Here is a 20,844-nt window from a genome sequence, read left to right as displayed (position 1 = left end):
CTGGTCATCCACAAGAAGCATCCACGGAAACTGTGTCACTGTGAGGTCTTTTTCCACATCCTTGTATGTAGGAATTTTAAGATTTCCTGCTGTCCTTCTGCCCAGCCCCAGTCCTGAGGCCTGTGGATGTCACAGGCTCTGAGCATGCAGCCAGCACAGGCTGCAAACCAGGCCCGCCCCTGTGGCTCCCAAGGAAGTGCAGGAGGATGGCCAGGGACAGGAACAGCTTGTCACTGCAGAGAGCCTTGGCTCCGCTCACTCCTACAGGCTGTGCCAGCAGCCACCTGCATCCTGGGAAGGGGAGAACCATGCACAGGATCTTCCACGAGCAGCCAGAGAGAGCAGCAGCCCCAGCTCTCCCCGACCTGCGTTCCAGCAGCTGCTTTAACACTATTCAGGATCCAGGCCCTTGGTTTAGCATCCTGCCTCCTCCTCTCCACAAAGGTCATCAGGATCTGGAAATACCACAAAAGACTCCAGGCATGGTTATACATCAATACCTGTACAGTCCTTCTCACTGCCAGGGAAAGGTCTCGTGGGTTTGGCAGGACATGATGGGAAGAGGGGGAATTAAAGCGAGCCCATGAACAAAGAGAAGAAACTATCTGGAAGTTAAAGTGTTTATTGATGTGTTTAAACTTTGTACATTCCCCACAGACCACACTAAGGAGTTTGCAGGTAAATCTGTGCATAGTGGGAAGAAACACGGAAAGGGGAAGAAAAAATAAAGTCACAGGAAAAATAGAAAAAATACACCACAGGTTACCAGAACCTCCAGATTTAAAAAAGCCGTGAGCATTAACACCAACTATACAAGCATTACAAAGACATGATGGTGAGTGGAACAATGCCCCTTTTGGTCTTCTTGGGGCCTATGCATCCCATTTCCCTTAAAGCAGGCAGCATCCCTTTCCCAACGTGTCACTCTCTTCCCTCCCCAGCTAAGAGAGCTCTGTGTTTGTCAGCTCCCAAGGTCCCAGTTATTGCAGTGGTTTGTCATTTCTGGCCCAACATCACCCAGAGAGATGCAGCGGCTCAAAAACCTGCGGCTCTTAATTACTTACCATGTTGGTGAGGCAGGAGAGCTGGGGAAATTAGAAAGTAGTAGCGAGAGGGGGCTGTTAATGCCAGGTGAGTACTGAAGGAAACTGGCTGAGAACAGAGGATTTCAATTCAATACCAGAACTTCCAACTCTAGAGCAGAACTGAATCTGGAAGGGGAATGTGCAGACCCCAGTATGCACAAACCATGTTCTAACATTCCACTAGAATAACTATAAACAGAGATGCTAGAAGCCTTTTAACTCCTTGCCTCCAGGGAGTCTTGATTCCTAGAGTCCGAGCTGCTAAGCAGCAGGGTGCACACCACTGGCATATGAGGATGGGTTTTTTTCTTTTTTTTTCTTTTTTTTTTTTCTCTTTTTCTCTTTTTTTTCTCGTTATAAGGAATTTTGTTAGTTACCATTCCAAATTGCTTCCTTGCTTATGCTGTAACAGCTCCTATCCCTAAATTAATCTCTTTGCAACTCCCAGTGAAATTCACTTTAAAAAAAAAAAAGGAAAAAAAAGAATACTGTTTTATATATAAAAGCCAAAATGACTGAAGAGCCACAACTGTCTCCTTTTTCAAGGTGGTTTGGTACAAACGACCCTCAATATACAGGTGGTCTATCAGAAAAAAAAAATCAACATTTTCCATTTTTATATATATAGAGCTTGTATCAGACAACAGTACAACAGAACTGGTATTTTTCAGATTATTAAAAAAAAAAAGAAAACTACATCTCAGTCAAATATCTGCAATAGATCCATTTTTCCCATTTAAGGAGATTTATATATCATATTGTTATATTATCATTTCTTCACCCATTTAAAAGAATGGAAATTGCAACTCTACAGTAGTAATTATAGTCTTAATGATCCAGGAGTTCTGAATGTAAGATGAAGTCCTCTTGAAGCAACTGTTGGTCAGTAGTTGATCCAAAACACTGGACCACTTTGGCCCTTCACCCCGCACCTTTTCCTATCAGGGCTACTCTATCTTCATCTCTTTTATATCTGCATCTGCTCCAGGTATTTGTAAGTGGGATTCTCATAGCCATGGTTCTGCATCTTGCTCAGATGCCGCTCCTCGGGGGTGAGCATCGGGTCAACCTTTGGAAAAAACACACGAAACTGGTCAAGGAGAAACTTCCAGGATTGATTCCACAGAACAAGAGGCAGCAGACAAGCACTGAATGAATACCATGGTGAGCAGTAAACAGGGAAAAAAGGTAAACTGCAAAAAGTAGTTTGTTTACTGAAGTTGCTTGTTCAAGAGCTGATGCTTCTTGCCCACCCAATCCCCTGTGGGGATGGTCTCACAAATCTGTCATTGCTCAGCCAACACTGCAAATCAGGGACCCACTGCTCTCATTAAAGAGGTTGTTATGATCTCCTGCATGGGTGGGGCAAAGGGAAAAGCAGCTTTCTCTGGGCTCCATTAAGTTGTCATTAGAAATGTGCAAGGAAGAAGGAGCTGCTCTTTAGCATTTGGCCAATCACAACATCTTAATCGTCAATTAGCCAGGGGGACAAATTGCTATGGACTGACTGACTGACTGCCCTGCTAAAGATATCGCCTGAAAAGCTCATTTACTGCTAAATCCTACCCTGAGCCAGCCAGGGAAGCCTAATTGAATCCTAGTGATAAGCAAATGCAGCTATGGAGTGGCAGGTGCCAGCACGGCACAACGGGAACAAGCGGTGATGGTGTCAGCAGGGACAGGGTTAATTCCTACCCAGCCAGGAGCAGAACTGTCCGTGGCCTGGAAGCTCCTGCCATCCTCTACCCCCACACACAACATGTGATTCAACACTGACTATTTTCATCCTTGGTTGTGGAGCTCTTTCTCACCTCCACAATTCCATGGCTGATGGTCCCATACTGCCTCTTCCTCAGCATCACCAAGCTGATGACTATAACAGTAGCTATGGCAACTGCAATCACCAAGAGCCCAATAAGGGCACTGCTGCTGAAGCTGAAGTCATCACGGAGGGAATTGTCGTTATCCTGGAGGGAAGAAAACAGAGCAGGCTGAGGAAGAGCAACGAGGGAGATGCACTGCTGAACACCACCTGAAACCTAAGCCATGGCCACTAGTAAGGTCTTTGACCATCTGTGGTATCGAGCTATGACTGATTATACACTAGACAGTGCATATATTTCACCCTTAAGTATTCCACCCCTAAATATTTCACCTCTAAATATTCCATTGAAAGGATAACGAACACAAAATTCTTTCCCCACTCAGTACCTCTGGACAGGCACTGGCCCACATCACTTCCCTATCCCACAAAACACTTTTGCAGTAGGAGTCAGGTTAGTATCTAACATTTGTTCACTGTTTACATCTTTATGAAGAAGGGCTGTACTGTGTTTCACTGTGCATGAGCCCCCAGAGCAGCATCCAGGCACCAAACCCTGAATTCAGTAAAAATGGGAATCAAAATCCAGCTTTAGGAATTTGCCAGTCCCTGGATTCAGCAGCCACAAACGTACCGGCTCATCCACCAGCCCTCCGACACGCTCCGCGTTGAAAATCATCTCCTTCACATCAAGGGTTTCATCAATTACCTAAAAATGGCCACAAAAGCATTTTATGGAAGGATCCACACAAAACAGGGAGGAGAAGGAAGAGAAAGACGGACAAGAGACCTTTAATGAACACTAGCAAAGGCTCAGGACCACTTACCATCTCTCCCCTGCTCTCAACAGCATGGAATGTTCTCAGCTCTTATACAGCCACCAGAAATAGTATTACAACTAATAACCTCCAGACTACCTCAAACTAAAGCCCCAAAGAAAAAAACAATTAAAAAATAGGTCCTAACTTTGGACCCAGAATTTCTGTCACATAAGATCTAACCTGTGGCTTTAAAACAGTATTGAAAGGAAACTCAAAACCTCACTTTTTAATTTTTTTAAACCCATGGAACGGAGGCCAAGTGGCTGTCACTAGAACCTAGAGAATTCTTAACACTGTGGGTAGAGACAATTCCTGCTGATTTGCTCACTTTCAGAGGAAGGTGAGGCCTCTCCTGCCATGAAAAGTAAGTGGGAACACAGATGGAACACACCAGCACTCAGTGTGTTCAGACAGTGAGCTACCTAGTGAAAGTAAAAGGAACATCAAAGGGTCTCTGCTTGGGAAAAACATTCCTAAATCAGAGAATTCTCAGACTCAGACTGCCAAAGATCTGAAGCTCGCTCCTTCCCTCCCCCTCCCACCCTTCTGATGCTAATCAGTATTAAGAGCCTACAATAGTCACCAAACCGACTCCCCCACACCATATGGATAATGAACACACTGACATTTTGTGAGCAGGAACAAGACATGGAAACAAGCCACTGCTATTAATTAGTGTCCAGAGCAGGTTTAGCTTCACAAAATAAATGTGGAGAGCTCACCACATTTTCATCCACCTTGTTCTTGCTGTTAATCACTTTTTCTTCAGCGCCAATCAGCCCATCCAGCTCAGTCATGCCAGAACCTGCACCAGAAGAGCAAGGAGAGCCCATCAGTCCATAAGAACATTTTGGAAGGGTCACCTACTCTGTGTAGAGCTGCCATGGCTCGTGTGTTTAACTGCACAGACTGCTGAGTATTGACCTGTCCTCATGCTGCTGTGTCAGAAGGCAGCTCACAAGCTACAGTGACAAATGATTAGGAGGGCTGTTAATGAGGGGAAATGAGGTGGCAATGAGAGGACCAGATAGGACTCATCACCAAAATCAGGCTGAGGTGTCAATCCAGACAAACTGCACTGTTAAGTGCTTCTGTTAGATGGCCCCAGACAAGGTGGAACACACACTGAGTGCAGTGACGTGTGCAGGTGTCACCCCTGGTCACCAACACCCCTCTGTGACCCTGCATGAAGTGGACACACATCCATCTGCCAAAAGCCAGCACACAGGGAATGCTGTCAGCATCACCCATTTTGGTGGGATCAGGCACATTAGCAAGTGCCTCGGGAAAGAGAATTCCAAGGTCACCCAGAGTGGCTCTGTAATGAGCTGCTGTCCCGTATCTGGCACAAGCCCAGAAACAATAAATCCCAGGGCAAGGGAGAAGCAGAAAACTACACCAGCCTTTGTACCAGAACATTACTACACCATTTCCAGGCTGGAGCCAGCACTGGCTCAGGAGAAGAATATCAATTAACAGAAGGCTCTGCATAAACTGTTTTGATCCAAAGTGTTTATAAATAGATCAGATCAGTAAGAGAGTCTGATGCAAACTGCCCTGACCTGACGGCATGTGAGAACACCAGTGTTCCACTGGTGGCAGGGACAATGTAACAACCTGTGAGGCACCAATACAAAAGCAGGACAGTGAAGCCTCAAACCTGCAGTGGGATCTTTCCAATGATGTGGGGCAAGTTCTACTACAGCACTTCAGGCTTTGCTGGTGACTGCAAAACACCCCCTCTGCACAAACTGCTGAGCTTGCAAGGCTCCCAAGACATGTCAACTGCTGGAATTGGCAGCATGGTCTTTGATGAGATGCAAGGAAAGGCTACTTGGCTCCAAGGCAAGTTTTTACAGTGACAAGCTTTTATTGCCTGAAAATGCCACAGAAGTTACATTTCACTATGAAGCATCTCAGGTTTTAGTGCATCACATTTTTCTTTAGAGGCAGTAATCAGATTCCAAGCACAGCCAAGACTGCCAGTCTGACTTCTCACAACTGTCGAAGCAGGTCACGTTATTATGGAAGTCAATGATTGGGATTTTCGGGAGAGACCAGCCACAAATAGTTTGTACAGAACTACTGGGTCAGCTTTTGGCCTGTGGTTGCTTTACTCCAGCCTCAGGAGCCAGCCCAGCAGTCTCCAGGGCCGAGAGTTCAGCTGCTGCACTGAGCTCTGCTACTTGTCTCAGGGTGCTGTACCAAGTAACAGACCCAGTTCTATGTAGCTCAAAGGCACGGTTTAAATTATACACCTCCCAGGGGAAAAAAACAAAAACAAAAGCACACACCTGCACAAACCCCCCCCAAATCCAAAACTCCCTCGAAGCCCTCGAGCAATTCAATGGAAAGGGAAGGGAGAGAAGGAACACGTGTAGGACAATCATCGTCCCCAGGTCATCAGAGACTCTTTCATTTACCCAGGCAGGAAGAACTAGCACAAATTTAACATCTTCAAGTCAACAAAGCAGCTGTTTAAAAATTTAATAAATAAAAATCAAACTAAAGTCTGTCCCAATTCTTGCCAGAGCAGTCAGCACACTGAATTGGCTATACTGTTCTGCAAGAGGGATGAAGGTGACTTACATTTGTAGAGAAACACAGATAATGAGTATAGTTTCAAGCTATTTAGCCTTCACCGTGTTACAAAACTACGTGTGCTCACATGAAATGGTTATTAGCAAAATCTTTTGCTCTCCTTTGAGACCTACACAGTATATTTGGAACCAAAGGCAGATTAAAGCACTGGGTTTACTCCACACACAGCTCACGTAGCACTACTCTGCAAGAGCCTCCCATTTCTACTCATCTTTCCCTGATTCCATGTCAATAACAGAGACATTACTTAATGCTAATATTTCTATGCTTCTCTTAAAGCCCCTTTTTAGCCAGGCACTGAGCTACTGCAGAATTAATCCTGAGCTAAGGGAGAAAAGGAAAACCACACACACTTTGCTGCTATGGAGAGATGCTACATGTGGGAAGGTGATGCCAAGGAAAGCACAAACATGGAGGAGGAATCTCCTGATTTATCTCTCCCGTACTAGCTGCACTCCGTAAGGACATATAGATGGGAAACAGCCTGTGTCCTGAAGAACACTCATTCCTAGTTCAGTGGCATCATGGGGCATCAAGGACAGGTTCCACAAGAGGCAGAAGAGCCTCTGGACTATTCCCCACGAGCACCGCAGGGTTTAATCTGAGAAGTGTCACACATGGAGAGATGCAAAGCACCACTGCAGACACTGGCCAGGGCCACCCTTCCCAAGGGCTAAGAGCCACTCCAGGCACTCCAAGACCCTAGTGAGCCAATCAGGGAGGAACACACACACAATTAGATGCTCAGACTAGTCGGCTTCTTTGACACTAGGCCTAAACAAGCAAAAGTGAACATTACTGACCTAAGCGAAAGCACAGAAATGAAAATCAAGGTGAGTATGGAACTAAAATGAAGCTATCAAACACACTGAGGAGGTAGGAGAGTGATTGAAAGCACTGTGAGGGAGCAGCTTAGAACCAACCTTTTTTCATTGGATGGTACAAATCCGGCTGAGGATCTAGCAGGAGGGAAAACAAAAACAAAAATAGCAGAGAAAGGAGATTAAGAGAGAAAGGAAAAAAGCCTTGTGCATGATTTCTGACTCAGACCCTGGGAAAAGCTTTTAGTCTACAGCTTTAAGCTCAGGACTCTGTTCAAGCATTTTAAAAATAAATACACACGCACACACCAGCTGTCAACACCCAATGATACAAAAAAAATAGATATATGTATTAAAAAAAAAAAAGGGAATTCCTGCAGCCCTGCAGCAGGTCACAGCACAAAGATTTAACATTACACAAGAATGTTTTTGTTAAAGACTGAAAATTAATTCCAGAGTCAAGACACGCTGTAAAAACTTAACACTCGCTGCAAAATGAAAAAAGAGGACAATTTTGCAAAGAGAAGAATTAGAAAATCAAGAGAGCAGCACAGCAGACATTCCTCGCAGCACTGCTTCTCCAGTGAGTGAGGGGTCCTGTCAGGGCAACTGCTTTACTCTACATCACCCAAAGGGATGGAGCTTTCTCTGTTCCAGCTGAGCCTACTGTCTAAGGAAAACCACCAGTGAACCCCATGTTCAGCTCCACATACCTTCACTTTCAGGCAAGGCTGGGAAGGTTTTCACCTGGAACGGGCGGAAAGGTTTGCCATCCAAGGGAATTTCTTCACTCTCCTCAGAGCTCACTCTGACATCCACCTGCGACTCAGAAATGGAGGATGTGAACTGATCCATGTCTGCACGCTGCTCCTGAAGGAGCTCATCTGAAAGGAATAAGAGGAATTATTACACAAACCGCATGAAACCTGGCAGGGACAGAGAGGGGCAGATGGTTTGAACCAGGCTGAGGCAGGGCTGCAGGGGAGCACTGCTCAGGGATGCCAGGTTATTTTATTTTGCATATCTCATCTGGAATTCTCAGTAAAGGCATTGGTTAGAAATACATTCAAATAAGGGCCAAGAGGTTTGATGTGGCAAGAGGTTTTGGCAAGATGGGATTAAACTATAAAGGGAGAAAGCATCTGGGGGTTTTTTACAGATCTTTTTAATCTCCCTTAGAGAGACAGCTTTGCTATTCTGAACACTGTTGATTTTTTTTAAATGGACAGCTAAAATTCTTGGGAACAAGCTATTCTGACTGGTTGTTTTGTAACATCCAGAGAGTACCTTCCCTGAGCCCAAGCACTTGTTGTCGAGGGCACCCCCTCAAAGGAGATAGCAATCTTTTGGGAGCTCAGTGGATATAAAAACTTGCGAGTCTTAACACAGCAGCATAGGGGCTGGCACACACACTCACCAATCTCATCCTGGATTTCTTCAGCCACATATGGCACCTTGTAGAGCAGAGACAAGCTTTGATTCATCCGCTCCTCAATCACATGAAGATGTGTCATCACCTGCAGATGTACAAGAGTGTGTTGGAGTGAGCAAAGACTGTCAGTCACTTCACAGTACCAGTTCTTTCCTTGCTCAATAAAATGTCTATTACTGGGGGATCTGCCATGGCAATAGAGCAATAGGGGACACAGATCCATCCAGTCCAATGGACGGACTGAGGCTCTCACGCTTCACTGGAACTGGCTGTCTGTACACAGTGTATCAGGAGTTTGGGAAACGTTGGGAGTGAGAGAGGATTCAGCTGACTTTCACTGTAACCAGCTCTCCACTGGAAACACTCAAATGCCACCAAAGCTGGTATTTCCCATACATAGTCATAATTCATCTCCTGCAGCAGCTACAAGTGAGTGCTTTATTAAATGGATTATCATTCCTGACTGTTAGAAAAGATACAGGCAAAAGGAGCAGACAGGGTATTTTATCAGCTCTGGTTTCAGAACAAAGGTGCCTTTCAAACCAACTGTGGCATTACATTTGTCCTACACCCACTCACTGGCAGCAGTGTTCTGTAGATACAAAAATGCTGCTAGCAAGGATTTTCTTGCTATTTTCTAAGTCCACGAGAGACTTTTCTCTCTCACAGAAGAGGTAGCAGAGTTATGTAAACAACCAAGCCACCTGCAACCTTGAAAAGTCTTGTTTATATTACAGTAGAAAAATATTTTGACAATGGATGTTTTAGGATTTTAGCCTATCACCCCAAGGGGTGGCTGATCCTTTGTCCAATTAGACTATGAAGAAAAAAAGTCTATAAAAGAGTTTGTAAAATAATTAAATAAATCAATCTTGCTGCACAATTCCTGCCTGCTGGATCTCTCTCCTCTCCTCCCTATGGCTGCGGGACACGGTGATACACCCTAGGGCCCAGGCCTGCGGTAATATTTGCTGCAGTAATAGTGTTCTCCCTTCCTTTGAGAAATACATTCAAGCTCTGGGCAAGCTCAAATCACTCCTCCCAAGCACATTAAATCCAGCGGTGAAGTCAGGCCTGACCTGAAGAGGGTGCTGCACAATCAGGGATCATGGAGAGCAAGGAAAGTATTTATATGGATGGCCAAACATTGCAAAAAGCTAGAGAGTCAGATGGACCTGTTTCACAGTCTGATGTGTGCCTGACCTCTAAGAGCAAGGATGAAAACAATTTAATTTTGCATGTGGCAGCTTGTCAATCAAGGGAATCGACTGAGGAGCCTAAAGTACCTCTGAAAAGTAAAGGGAATGGAAATTGAACAGTACCACCCACATCCCTCGCATGTTGATTTCTTGACACTGCAGCCTTCAGAATGAATTAAGGACTGTTTCAGGTTTAGCTTAAGAACACAGTTCACACACTCCCTCCTGGGCTGTGGCAGCAGCAGAACAAAGCACTGGGCCAGACTGTGCTTGATGTGTCTGAAAACATGAACGTGAATTCCACATGGAGAGCCAAGCACCATCATAACCACCACAGTTGCCACCACTCCTCCTGGGGACGTGCAACTTAACAAGAATCCCACAGGCAGTGGGAGACGAGGAGACATGAGGTGAAGGTTCACTGCCAGCACCCAGAAACAAGGTGGAACCCCATGGAATCTGCCACCTCCCAGTGTGATGTTTGCTTCTGGAAAATCACTGCGCCACCACTCTGCCCCTCACCAGAGGTGACAGCAACAGGCTCCAGTCCCTGTCTGTGGATACAAAAATGCTGCTAGCAAGGATTTTCTTGCTATTTTCTAAGCCCGTGAGAAGACTTTTCTCTCTCACAGAAGAGGCAGCAGAGTTATGTAAACAACCAAGCCACCTGCAACCTTGAAAAGTCTTGTTTATATTACAGTAGAAAAATATTTTGACAATGGATGTTTTAGGATTTTAGCCTATCACCCCAAGGGGTGACTGATCCTTTGTCCAATTAGACTATGAAGAAAAAAGTCTATAAAAGAGTTTGTAAAATAATTAAATAAATCAATCTTGCTGCACAATTCCTGCCTGCTGGATCTTCTCTCCTCCTCCTCCCTACGGCTGCAGGACAGGGTGATATACCGTAGGGCATTTTTTAATACCTGTCCTACTGTTAACCCAGGATATTTCCACCTCCTGGTATACAGTTTTTTATGCATTTTTTTTCTCAGTGCCTATTTCTTCCTCTTGGCAGCACTGGATGCGCTCCACTGCGCTGTCTCCCTACAGCTCTCCATTCTTTCTTCTTCTTGCTTATCTTTCGTGCATTGCAGAATTCAAAGACACTCCAAAGCAGCACACCAACCACAAACTGGGACGAGGAAAACATTCCTAAAGCTGCAACTGGACAGTGAGTTCTCTCTGAACCTGAGAAAGGGCACACCCTTCCAAACAATGTTCAAATGCCATTCTTGATTTGAATTTTCCATCAGTTGGGCCTTTCAGCACATCTTTCCCCATTTTAAAACCAGTGAAAACAAGTATCAGGACATAATTCCAAAACTTTGCAGAGTATCTGCAAGTCCTCTTACAAGTACAATGGCCAGGTCTGAAGTAGCATATTCACATGCACTACCCAGCAGAAAGAAAAGGATTTTCTGGCTGCTCAGAAGTAAAATACAGTGCAATGTTACAACATAAACTCATCAAAAACAGACTTTCTGATAAAGCAAATGACAATGATCAAGTGCTTGGAAAGGGTTACAAATTATACTTTGGAAACCGGGCAGTAACCCTGCAGAGGCACAAGAGAATTCCCACAAACCCCAAATACAGGCACTATGAAGAACAAGCCTACAGAAAGAAACACGTAGACACTTGGCAGAAGTGAAGTCTGTTCAAGATAACCAAGTCCCCAGCAAATAATCTCAGGGGTGCTTGATAAAAGGAAACACAGAACTGATACTGACCTAGTTCTAAACCTCTCAACTTCTTAGTGTGACTACAATGTATAAATCAGAGTTTCAATTCTTAATACTGAGTCAGGCACCAAGGGAAACCCTGCAGGGAGTGTATCTGGTGACAGGAAGCAAGCACAGGAGAGACAGAGAGCTCCACAAGGATGAAGGTGCTGTAGTACCCAGCAACGCACAGCTTCCAGAGCCTCCAACAGCCAGGGCTGGGAAACAATGGCTCCCTTGACAGAAACCCCTCATACCTGGGATTTCATCTGCGCAGCCTTCTCCGGATCCACTGCCAGGACGTGCTGGTAGTGGCGGATGGTGTGCAGCCGGTCCTTGTTCTCGGCACGGACATAGCGCTTCAGGGCCTGCAGGATGCGGTGGGGCTGCAGGGTGGCAGCAGGAACAGGTCAAACCACTGGAGTCAACCCAAACCCGCAGCAGAAAACAGCACTTCAGGTGGGAGCCTACTTTGGTGCTGGACAGATCTGTCACCTGCATTCACCCCCAGACATTTTTTTTCTTTTAATTAAGCCTGTTTGACTCAGAACACTTAATTTTAAGTCTGTATGACTCAGAACACCACACCTTATGAACTGTGCCTTATGGACACCAAACAAAGCAGACGTTTTTTTCCCCAGGCAGGAAGGAGACAGAGTCAATTACAGACCCACTGCTAAGTCTGCAGCACCAACTTCCACAATACAGAAGCTTTTCTAGGAACCAACTCCCAGTTTCTGCAAGTCACAGGCAATGTTCTCACCAAGACATTCCCACCTGCCATCCTGCCCAGTGCTATCCTACTGGACAAAGTGTTGGGAAGAAACTCACCCGTGGTGGGTCAGCCTGCAAGGCAGCCAGGTAGTTCTCCAGGGCAATGCGACGGCGATCGTTCAGCATGGCTTCCACACGAGCCAGGTGAGTCTCCACCAGCTGCTGCTTCTCACTCGCTGCTTCTTTCTCCAGAGATTTCACCATGGCCTGGAAGTGCTAGAGCAAAGAAAGTAATGTGTGAAATGCACCATGTGACCAACAACTCCTGTAACCCTTTAGAACTAAAAAAGACTGTCAAACTCTATATGCAACCCATTTATAGTTAGGAGAGAAAGGCATGGAGAAATGCTGATGCAGATTTCATCTCTGCAAATTCAGTGGTGACAATTTGCCTTCTGAACTTCCCTCAGAAGCCATTTCAAAGGTCTGAAGAGGGAAAATGACCTTGCACATAAAGCCATGTTGGGGTTGGGAGATCCAGGCTGTGCTGAACAACTGACACAATATTAACTCTTGCCCTCGACCCTGCAATATGAAAACAGGATTGATCCCTTCAGCCTGGAGCCATTAATTTGAATTTGCAAAAGTTTACAAAGGTATTGCATAGGGAACTTTCCATCCGCATGCCTTCAGATCAAATCTCTCTCTATTCTTTTAGAAAGGTCATAACCCTCATCTCCAAACAAACCAGAATAGTCCAGTAAGTGTTGTGTTTCAACAGAGATAATGACAAATTCTTGGATTTGCACATAGTTCCAAACAATGATTTATATTAAAAAAATGCAGAGAGAAAACTGTGTTCCAGGATAAAATCCAAAGTGGGCTTAAAAGCTGGAGTCAGTCACTTATTTGGATATTGGTTTGAGAGAAATTCACAGAGTTGTCAATGCCAGAAGAGCCTTCCTCTAATGATCCCACACTGCGAATATCCCTGATTAACTTCACAGTCCAACTGAACTCTCCTCGTAAGGCACAAGATTGGCATTTTGGCAGCACACCAGCTTTATCTGCTGTCTAAGCAGTTCTCACTAAGTCTGCCCGAGCAGGAAATGTGTATCCAGAGAGCCAGGGCTGACTCTGAACCAGGCTCTGAGGCCAGCGGTCAGTGCAAAACAGGCCAAAGGTCTGGAATTACAATATGGCTCTGCTGTCGCTACGCTTGAGGGGTGAGATCACTTTCTACTAGTGTGTCTAGGAAAGGACCTGGCATAGTACCAGATCATCTCCAGTTTTAAGAACAAAGCAAGCAATTGAATCAAACCTCCTCTATAAAGCTGCTGTTGACAGAGCAGGAAGGCTGTTCTTGCATCTCAGCTGTCTTTTGGCTCTGATTATTGCAATCTCTCTCAGTAACTTTCCTCTTCAGGTCCTTCCATTCTTACCTGGATCAGAGTCTGCCTTTCTGCCTTGGGGAGATTTACAGCCTGGTGCTCTGCCTCCTCCCATTCTTTTTTCACCTGGACAGGAAAAGGACAGAACACATGAACAAGACACAAATTTGTATCTCATCTTTATGAGCTGATTTGCCTTCACAGGCAGATCCTAGCACAGCCTGGCTTTTTTAAGGCACAAAAGAGCTCTTGTGGGGTTTAAACCTAGCACTTAATCCCTCTGAGCAACAAGCCAAGCTTTGCAGAATCTCAGAAGGGTTTGGGCTGGAAGGGACCTTAAAACTCATCTTGTTCCACTCCCTGCCATGGGCAGGGGACACCTTCTACTAGACCAGATGGCTCCAAGCCCTGTCCAACCTGGCCTTAGACACTTTCAGGTATGAGGAATCCACAGCCTCTCTGGGCAACTTGTGCCAGGACTTCAGCACCCTCTGAGTAAAGAATTTCTTCCCAGCATCTAACCTAATTCCTCTCTCCCAACACTGGAGAAATAAAAAACTGACTGCCATGGTGTGGTCATACTGAAAGAAACACAGAGAAGGCTGGAAATTGGAAAGCAAGTCACTTCACCACCGATTTTTCCAGTAAGACAGGGGCAGCAAGCCGACACATGAACAACCGCCCAGCACAAAGCCTGAAGACTGACACTCACCCGGTCCATGCGGTTGTGGTGCCTGACCTCCAGCTGCTCCTTGGCCTTCTGGAAGCGGGCATGCTCGTTGTCATCAGCAGGGGTTTCAAAGTAGACATCCACATCATCAGTTGGCACTGCATGAAGAGAGAAGGGTAAGCAGAGCATCAGAAACCCGCGATGCTGGATTGCAGAGGGCAGGGAGAGGAATCTCCATGCCTGCCTCATTAATAGCCTGGCGAGCTGAGCCTACTGAACCGCCACCTTCCAGAGTCCCTTTTGGAATCTTTATGGTGCCAATTTTCTGTCCAACATCAGCTCCATCAGCCCAAATGGCAGCGATGACCACACCTCCCAGCACTGTAGCACTCAGCTCCAGAAACACAGTGGCAGGATAAAGAATTCCTTTTCCCTTCCCTTCCACATTGGCTTTGGATGGTTTAAGTGACATTCTGTGCACTAGCTGTTCGCTGACAAGCTGGCTCCAGACATCATTAATATGATTAGGGAGCCTGACAATAAATCTGCACAAAACCAGCATTTTACACTTCAAACCTACCTTTCCTACCAGATGCACCATGCAGGACTTGCAGGCAATGATATTAGACGAGACAGCGACAGAAGGAGGCTGAGTGTGACAAAGTGACTCGTCCAATACACTGGACGGTTTGGAACTTCAAGACATCCAAATTCGACAAGGGGAAAAACAAAATTTCAGAACTGATAAACTTCAAGCATCTGCAGAATCCACATCAGGGGCTCTGTATTCTATACACTGCAGTTCAGGACGTGCTGAACACGTTCCTTTGCTACAGTTTTAGAAACTACACATCCCAGAGCCTTTCTGAAAGATCTGTGGCAAACATGATGCTCTCCGTTGTTGCCCTTTGCCTGAGGGAGGGCCCAAAGGGACAGTTAAGGCAACTTCTCATCCATATTAGTTATTTGGGTGGAAAAAACCTCTAACACATCATTAAAGACAGCATGCTTCATAAAAAAATTACCTGACACTTCAGCATGAACACTGGGTAAGAGTTTAGCATGCACTGCATCCACCAACCTTCCCTCTAACTAGGGGAAAATAATGACAACATACAACACAGGCACTATTGTTGCGTGCAAGGGACAATGTCATATCAGTCCCATATTCTTGGTCTGCTCCTGGCATTTCTGAACCAGGCTTGGACACAGAGAACTCTCTTCCCAGCCCCAAATCCTTCTGTAACAGGACAAACTTTTGTACAAAAAGCTCCTGACATCCACATCTTTTCTTTCACTGCCTCAGTTAGAATAGCCCAATCTAAAGCACTTGCATGAGGCACATTTTGTAAACAGGATTATGGCTGTATAGTCAGGCTGCCAAGCCCCAGATAACACAAAAAGCCTTTCAAAAGGCTTTAATGGTAGCTGAAGTGGAAGTGCTGGAGTTCAACAATAAGATTAATAAGGAGGCCTAAAATGGTTTTGGGTAGTTTTATCATCTGACATAAAAGCCAGTTGAAATTGGTGCCAAAAACCTTAAGCACTCAAAAACACAGGGATTGAGTTGTGATTCGTATTTCATACCAAGCTGGAAATGGAAATCTGAATTCTATACTACTTGTTCGATGTTTTCCAAAATTAAAATAGCAAGAAAATGCCTACTATCAGGAGAACAGCACAGTCTGCTTTTCAGAACCCACTGTCCAACATATGCATGGTAACATGACTGGGGAACGCAAAGGCTTCCTTACGTATATTTTGATTAAAAGGCCAGTGAGGCAAGAGGTCAGAGACAGCCCCTGGTCCTTGCTGTAGATCTGGAAGAGGACAGCTGAGCCCTCAGCAAGAGCTGCAAGTCACCAGGGAGCACAGACAGCATATCATGAGAGCCACTTTCCCCAGGAACAACCACCCTACAGACCTAGGGAAGTGGAGACAGGAGGAGACTGCTGCAAAGGGACAGACACCAGAACCAAAGGGATAAGCTACAGACAGGTCCTCTATTGCCCAAGGCAAGGAGGAGGAGACACCACACGCCAGACAGACAGTGGCCAGCTGCAAAAGGCCAGTGGGAGGCAGGACTTACTCATCTTTTTACACACAGCCATACAATACTCCTCTGACTCAAAATTGTTCCTGTTGCCTCCGCAGCCTCCATATATAAAGCGAATGCATTTTCTCTTGTTAGGATCGAAGTACCAACGAGGCATCACAGCCCGGCATGGCCCTGTCATGGCCTCCTGGGAGCAGACAGCTGTGTGGAGATGGGTGAGAACATGAGCTGGTGAGGAGCACAGGCCTTGCCGAGCGATTTACATGATGTAGAGGTGGCTCTACTTCACCCCTTCCTCTGAGGCACCAGCCGCAGCATCGCTGCTGCACTGACCCAAGGGCTTCTGTCAGTTTTGGGGGGTTTAACACTCCAAAGCATCCATCACAAGCTGGTCAGGGAGATGCCTGCACATGGTGCTTTGGAGCTAGCCAAGCAGCTCACTCCGTCTCTACACGGAGCTCTCATCTGTGAGAGATTTCTCCAGAGCCAGGGGCTGGGAAAGCAGGAATCTGTTCTGCTGATGCCACAGCATTATGCCCTGGGTGCCCCAGTGGGAGAGCCTCCACTCTATAAAACCAACAGCACGGAAAGCCAGTCCATTAGGGCTGCTTAAAGCATCCAAGGATGTCCTGTTCACTGCACTCTGCCTGGACAGACACTCCACATCTTACAGGGGAGGTGTAGGAGTAAGTGAAAAAGCAGGCTAAACAAAGGGAGTGACCTCCATGCCAGCCTCAGACACTGAGGTTTTAAGGTTTGAAACATCTATGCACCAAATATTAAAACTCCATGCAGCCATGGCACAGGGAATGCTTCATGGTGAGCCAGCAATAGCAGCTGGGCTGTTTTGAGGCAAGAGAGCAGATACAGCGTATATATTAGCAACTGTTCGTGGTACTCCAGGGAAAAAAGACTGTATACCCCCAAAACAGACACCCCAATCATATTCCTCCAAGCCTCTTACAACACCTGCAGATCTGTAACAGCCGGGTACACATATAAGCTAAGCCTTGTTTCAGCAAGGAAAATTATCTGCAGCATGCTGGCATTTTACCAAAAAGATGCGAGAACTGCTGGCAATGATTCAGTGATCTGTAGCTAATTGAATTTCATTCCCTCTCCGCTCCTCCCTTTTCTGCAGACACGTCTACATTCAAAGTGTAGGACATCACATAATGCTAAGGCACCACACCATGAGCCCTCTGCAAGGGCATCTACCACTCAACAAAAGCTGCCACCAGCACAGTAGATTCTACTACTGCAGAAAGTGTATCTTAACATATAATAAAGTTGGGTCAGTTGTGCTGGTTGATTTTCTTTTGTGGAAGTGTTTATGCAAAGGCAGCACCAAGGATGTTCCTCATCCTTAAATGACCAGATGGCACCTCTGCAGAGTATGGCCCAACACTTTTAGCTTCCTCATTTTAAGCTGGTATAAACCACCAGATTTTAAATTTACAGTGTACCCCAAATGTCCCTTTAACAATTTCCAAAATTTGCAGATATGGCTTTTGTGACTCATCACTGCACCTTCATGGAGGTGCTTGTTCAACATGCCAAACACTGGGCTTCCCACCAGCAGAACTGCTGCTTATCTGGAAACATATGGCCCATGCTCTAGAGAGTTAATTTCAATACTTGAAACATAAGCATCATCAGCTTTCCTCTGTTTGCTAACTTATCTGGCACATAAAACTTCTGAGTGGCATTTATTGACTTGATCAGAACCCCATCACTAACTGACAGCCAACAGGAATGATTCCAAGGGAGCAGGAGGCCTGTGGACTGGGATGTGTCTTACATTTCATGTCGCTGCTCACTTCTTTTTCAGCCATAGCTTTGTCGCTGCTGGGCTCTGTGGGGGTCTCTTCAACGTAGTCATCAACCTTGTAGCTGTCATAGTAGTAATCACGGTCTTCCACCACGTCCTCCTCCTCTTCCCCTTCATCATCCTCATCCTCATCTTCCTCCACAGCTGTTCCTGTGAAGTCTTCTACACCTGCCTCTGTAGGGAACTCACTGGAGGGACACAGATAAATTAGGGGGTAAAGTTAAGGCTAATCACTTGGACGCACCAGAATAAAGATTCTCTTTCCATCTGTTCTAGAAACACCAGAAATGGGAAAAATAAGTGTACCAACTATTGATTATCCCATCACCCACAGCAATGGGACATCCCTCATTACAGACACTCCTGCTGCTACAGGCAGAGCTTCTCCATGGCCCTGGCTTTATGCGGCCTCTTTCCATTTTTCAGTAAGTGAAAATCTAACCTCGGGGCAGGTTCCTACTGTAGAATCCCAGAATGGTTTGGGTTAGAAGGGACCTTAAAGCCCATCTTGTTCCACCCCCTCCCCTGGACAAGGATACCTTCCACTGTCCCAGGCTGCTCCAAGTCCTGTCCAACCTGGCGTTGGACTCTTTGAGGAATGGGGCAGCTATAGCTTCTCTGGGCAACCTGTGCCAGGGCCTCACCACCCTCACAGGGAAGATTTTTTTTCCCAATATCCATCTATCCCTGCCCTCTGGTAGGGTAAAGCCATTCCCCTTTGTCCTGTCCCTACAGGCCCTTGTCCAAAGACCCTCTCTAGCTCTCTTGGAGCCTGTTTAGGAATTGGAAGGGGCTCTAAGGTCTCCCTAAAGCCTTCTCTTCTCCAGGCTGAATGACCCCAACTCTTTGCAGGGATGAAGGGAGAGCGGGTGTTTAGCCCCTCCAGTAAAAGGGGCACTGCAAAGCCATTTGTCTTCTTCAAGCTCAGGACACTCCTTTAGGAAACTCAGAAGCACAGAAGTTCACTCAATCCTCACCACAAGGGAGTTGCCTTGTGAAACATTCTCAAGCAGCAGCTTCATGTACAAAGCTGTCAACATCTACACCAGTAAGAACTCTACCTCTTGTAAAGATCATAGTCTTCATCCTCATCTTCATCCTCTTCCTCTTTGGACAGAGCTTCATCCACAACCTTAGTCTGAGGACAGCACACATATTCTGTTCCGTGGAACTGATCCACTCCGCAGGGCAGCAGCATCCCGTAGCTGTGCAGGATCATCCCTTCTGTCAGACAGGCCTGAAAGGGGAGCCCATTCATGTCAGCTCAGCATCATGCTCTGCCTTTGGATAAAGCTCAAGTTTGCCTATCAGAGATCCCAAGAATGGTTTAAATTTTACAGCAAAAACAACAGCAACATATGACCTAAATCTGAACATCAAAGGAAAGTGGATTTGAAACTTGCAGTGCAAAAAAATCCTCACAGAAGTCCCAGATTCAGAACCACCCAGTTCTTCCTGGTGTTAACGTTTCACACCCCAGCCCCAACAACTGCTGGTTTGTCAGCCTGGCAAAGTTCAGGAAAAAAAACCTAAACATTTTGTGCCAACTCAACAGAGAACACTTGAAAGAACCAGAAAGGCTGTTTGCTTTTCTGGGCTGGCCATTTCATTAAACTTCATCTATTAAACTTTACATTAGAGCAAGTGAACAATTGCTCAGATGGACTTTGCGTCAGAATTATTTTACCATGCTGTAGATGAAAATCAATCAGATAATTCAACAAAAAGCCAAACGTAAACTATGCTTGGACATTATGTCTATTTACTTCTCTTAAGCTAAGGAAATACTTGGCTTTGAGGTGCCCAGAAAAGAATGAAGAAAAGCTTTATTACGCCCATCAGAACACTTTTGTGCTTTGCTTTGTTACAGCACAGATTTTAAATGAGCCAAACATTGCTGGAAAAGTTCTCCAACTACATTTAAAGCAAACGATTTTTCAATTTTCTAGACATTAACAAGTTTACCCTCAATTAAAAGACAATTCCTCTAGTACAGCTTTATTTAGACAGATTTTTGCTCACAGGATTTTAAAGTAGGAATTTTAAGTGGAGCATCCTTAACCTCATCTGGTTAACAACTGGTTCTTGTGTTGCCGTTTCTACAATTGTTGCTTCTACAAAATGGAAAACATGAACATTCTGTCAGGATCTTGTTTCTATTACCCCTGCTTCAAATGGGAGTGCAGAGCTTTCACAACAGTTTAGCTAGTCAGATAAAAAACCACAAAACCCCCCCAAAACCACGGGCTAGATTTATTTTGAGAATATAATCCATCTCTTATGTAAAACCTCCACTAATCAGTCCCAATGAAACTCAGATTGCTCCCAGGCAAGCCCTCCCAGCCAAATCCTCAGCAGCAGCAGGTACATAAAAGTAAAATGTGCAAGAAAAATACGAGCTATCCTCTGCCCACAGTATCTCCCTGGAAAGAGGAAAGAAAGAGGGACGAACCATTGGTTAAAGCAGTATCCCAGAGCCCTGATTTCAATTCCTAGCTCTATGATATGGATAAGCTATTTAGGACAGCTTTTCACAAAGAATAATTCAACTGCTACACACGTTTTTAAGTCACTTGAGTACTTTTAAATTTTTATTTCCTTGCTGTCTGCCTCAGTTCATTGACTGGAACATGGGAATAGCAACCCAGAGTAAAACACTGCTATGCTCCAACACTAC

At 45.4% G+C, this 20,844-nt stretch overlaps 1 protein-coding gene across 7 annotated transcripts in view; it reads right to left on the bottom strand.

Moving 5' to 3' along the window:
• Nucleotides 1–606: 606 nt before the first annotated feature.
• The window catches only part of APLP2 (amyloid beta precursor like protein 2), a 48,210-nt gene continuing 27,972 nt past the window's right edge, over nucleotides 607–20,844 (bottom strand). Inside the window, exons 5-18 of one of the 7 annotated variants that reach the window (XM_032134048.1) lie at nucleotides 19,229–19,404; nucleotides 18,138–18,355; nucleotides 16,370–16,537; nucleotides 14,323–14,438; nucleotides 13,662–13,736; nucleotides 12,337–12,495; nucleotides 11,763–11,891; nucleotides 8,568–8,667; nucleotides 7,864–8,034; nucleotides 7,253–7,288; nucleotides 4,451–4,533; nucleotides 3,542–3,616; nucleotides 2,897–3,052; nucleotides 607–2,154 (exon numbers count right to left, since the gene is read on the bottom strand). In XM_032134048.1, the coding sequence (XP_031989939.1) occupies nucleotides 2,053–2,154; nucleotides 2,897–3,052; nucleotides 3,542–3,616; nucleotides 4,451–4,533; nucleotides 7,253–7,288; nucleotides 7,864–8,034; nucleotides 8,568–8,667; nucleotides 11,763–11,891; nucleotides 12,337–12,495; nucleotides 13,662–13,736; nucleotides 14,323–14,438; nucleotides 16,370–16,537; nucleotides 18,138–18,355; nucleotides 19,229–19,404 (1,764 nt within the window). In that variant the 3' untranslated portion in view covers nucleotides 607–2,052. The remainder of the gene's footprint in view (nucleotides 2,155–2,896; nucleotides 3,053–3,541; nucleotides 3,617–4,450; nucleotides 4,534–7,252; nucleotides 7,289–7,863; nucleotides 8,035–8,567; nucleotides 8,668–11,762; nucleotides 11,892–12,336; nucleotides 12,496–13,661; nucleotides 13,737–14,322; nucleotides 14,439–16,369; nucleotides 16,538–18,137; nucleotides 18,356–19,228; nucleotides 19,405–20,844) is intronic. The other 6 variants (XM_032134050.1, XM_032134051.1, XM_032134052.1 and 3 more) reach the window with 6 other exon arrangements.

This window comes from Corvus moneduloides, chromosome 25, assembly GCF_009650955.1.
Source record: "Corvus moneduloides isolate bCorMon1 chromosome 25, bCorMon1.pri, whole genome shotgun sequence".
In the NCBI taxonomy this organism is placed as follows: domain Eukaryota; kingdom Metazoa; phylum Chordata; class Aves; order Passeriformes; family Corvidae; genus Corvus; species Corvus moneduloides.
This window is presented reverse-complemented; position numbering and strand designations above follow the sequence as displayed.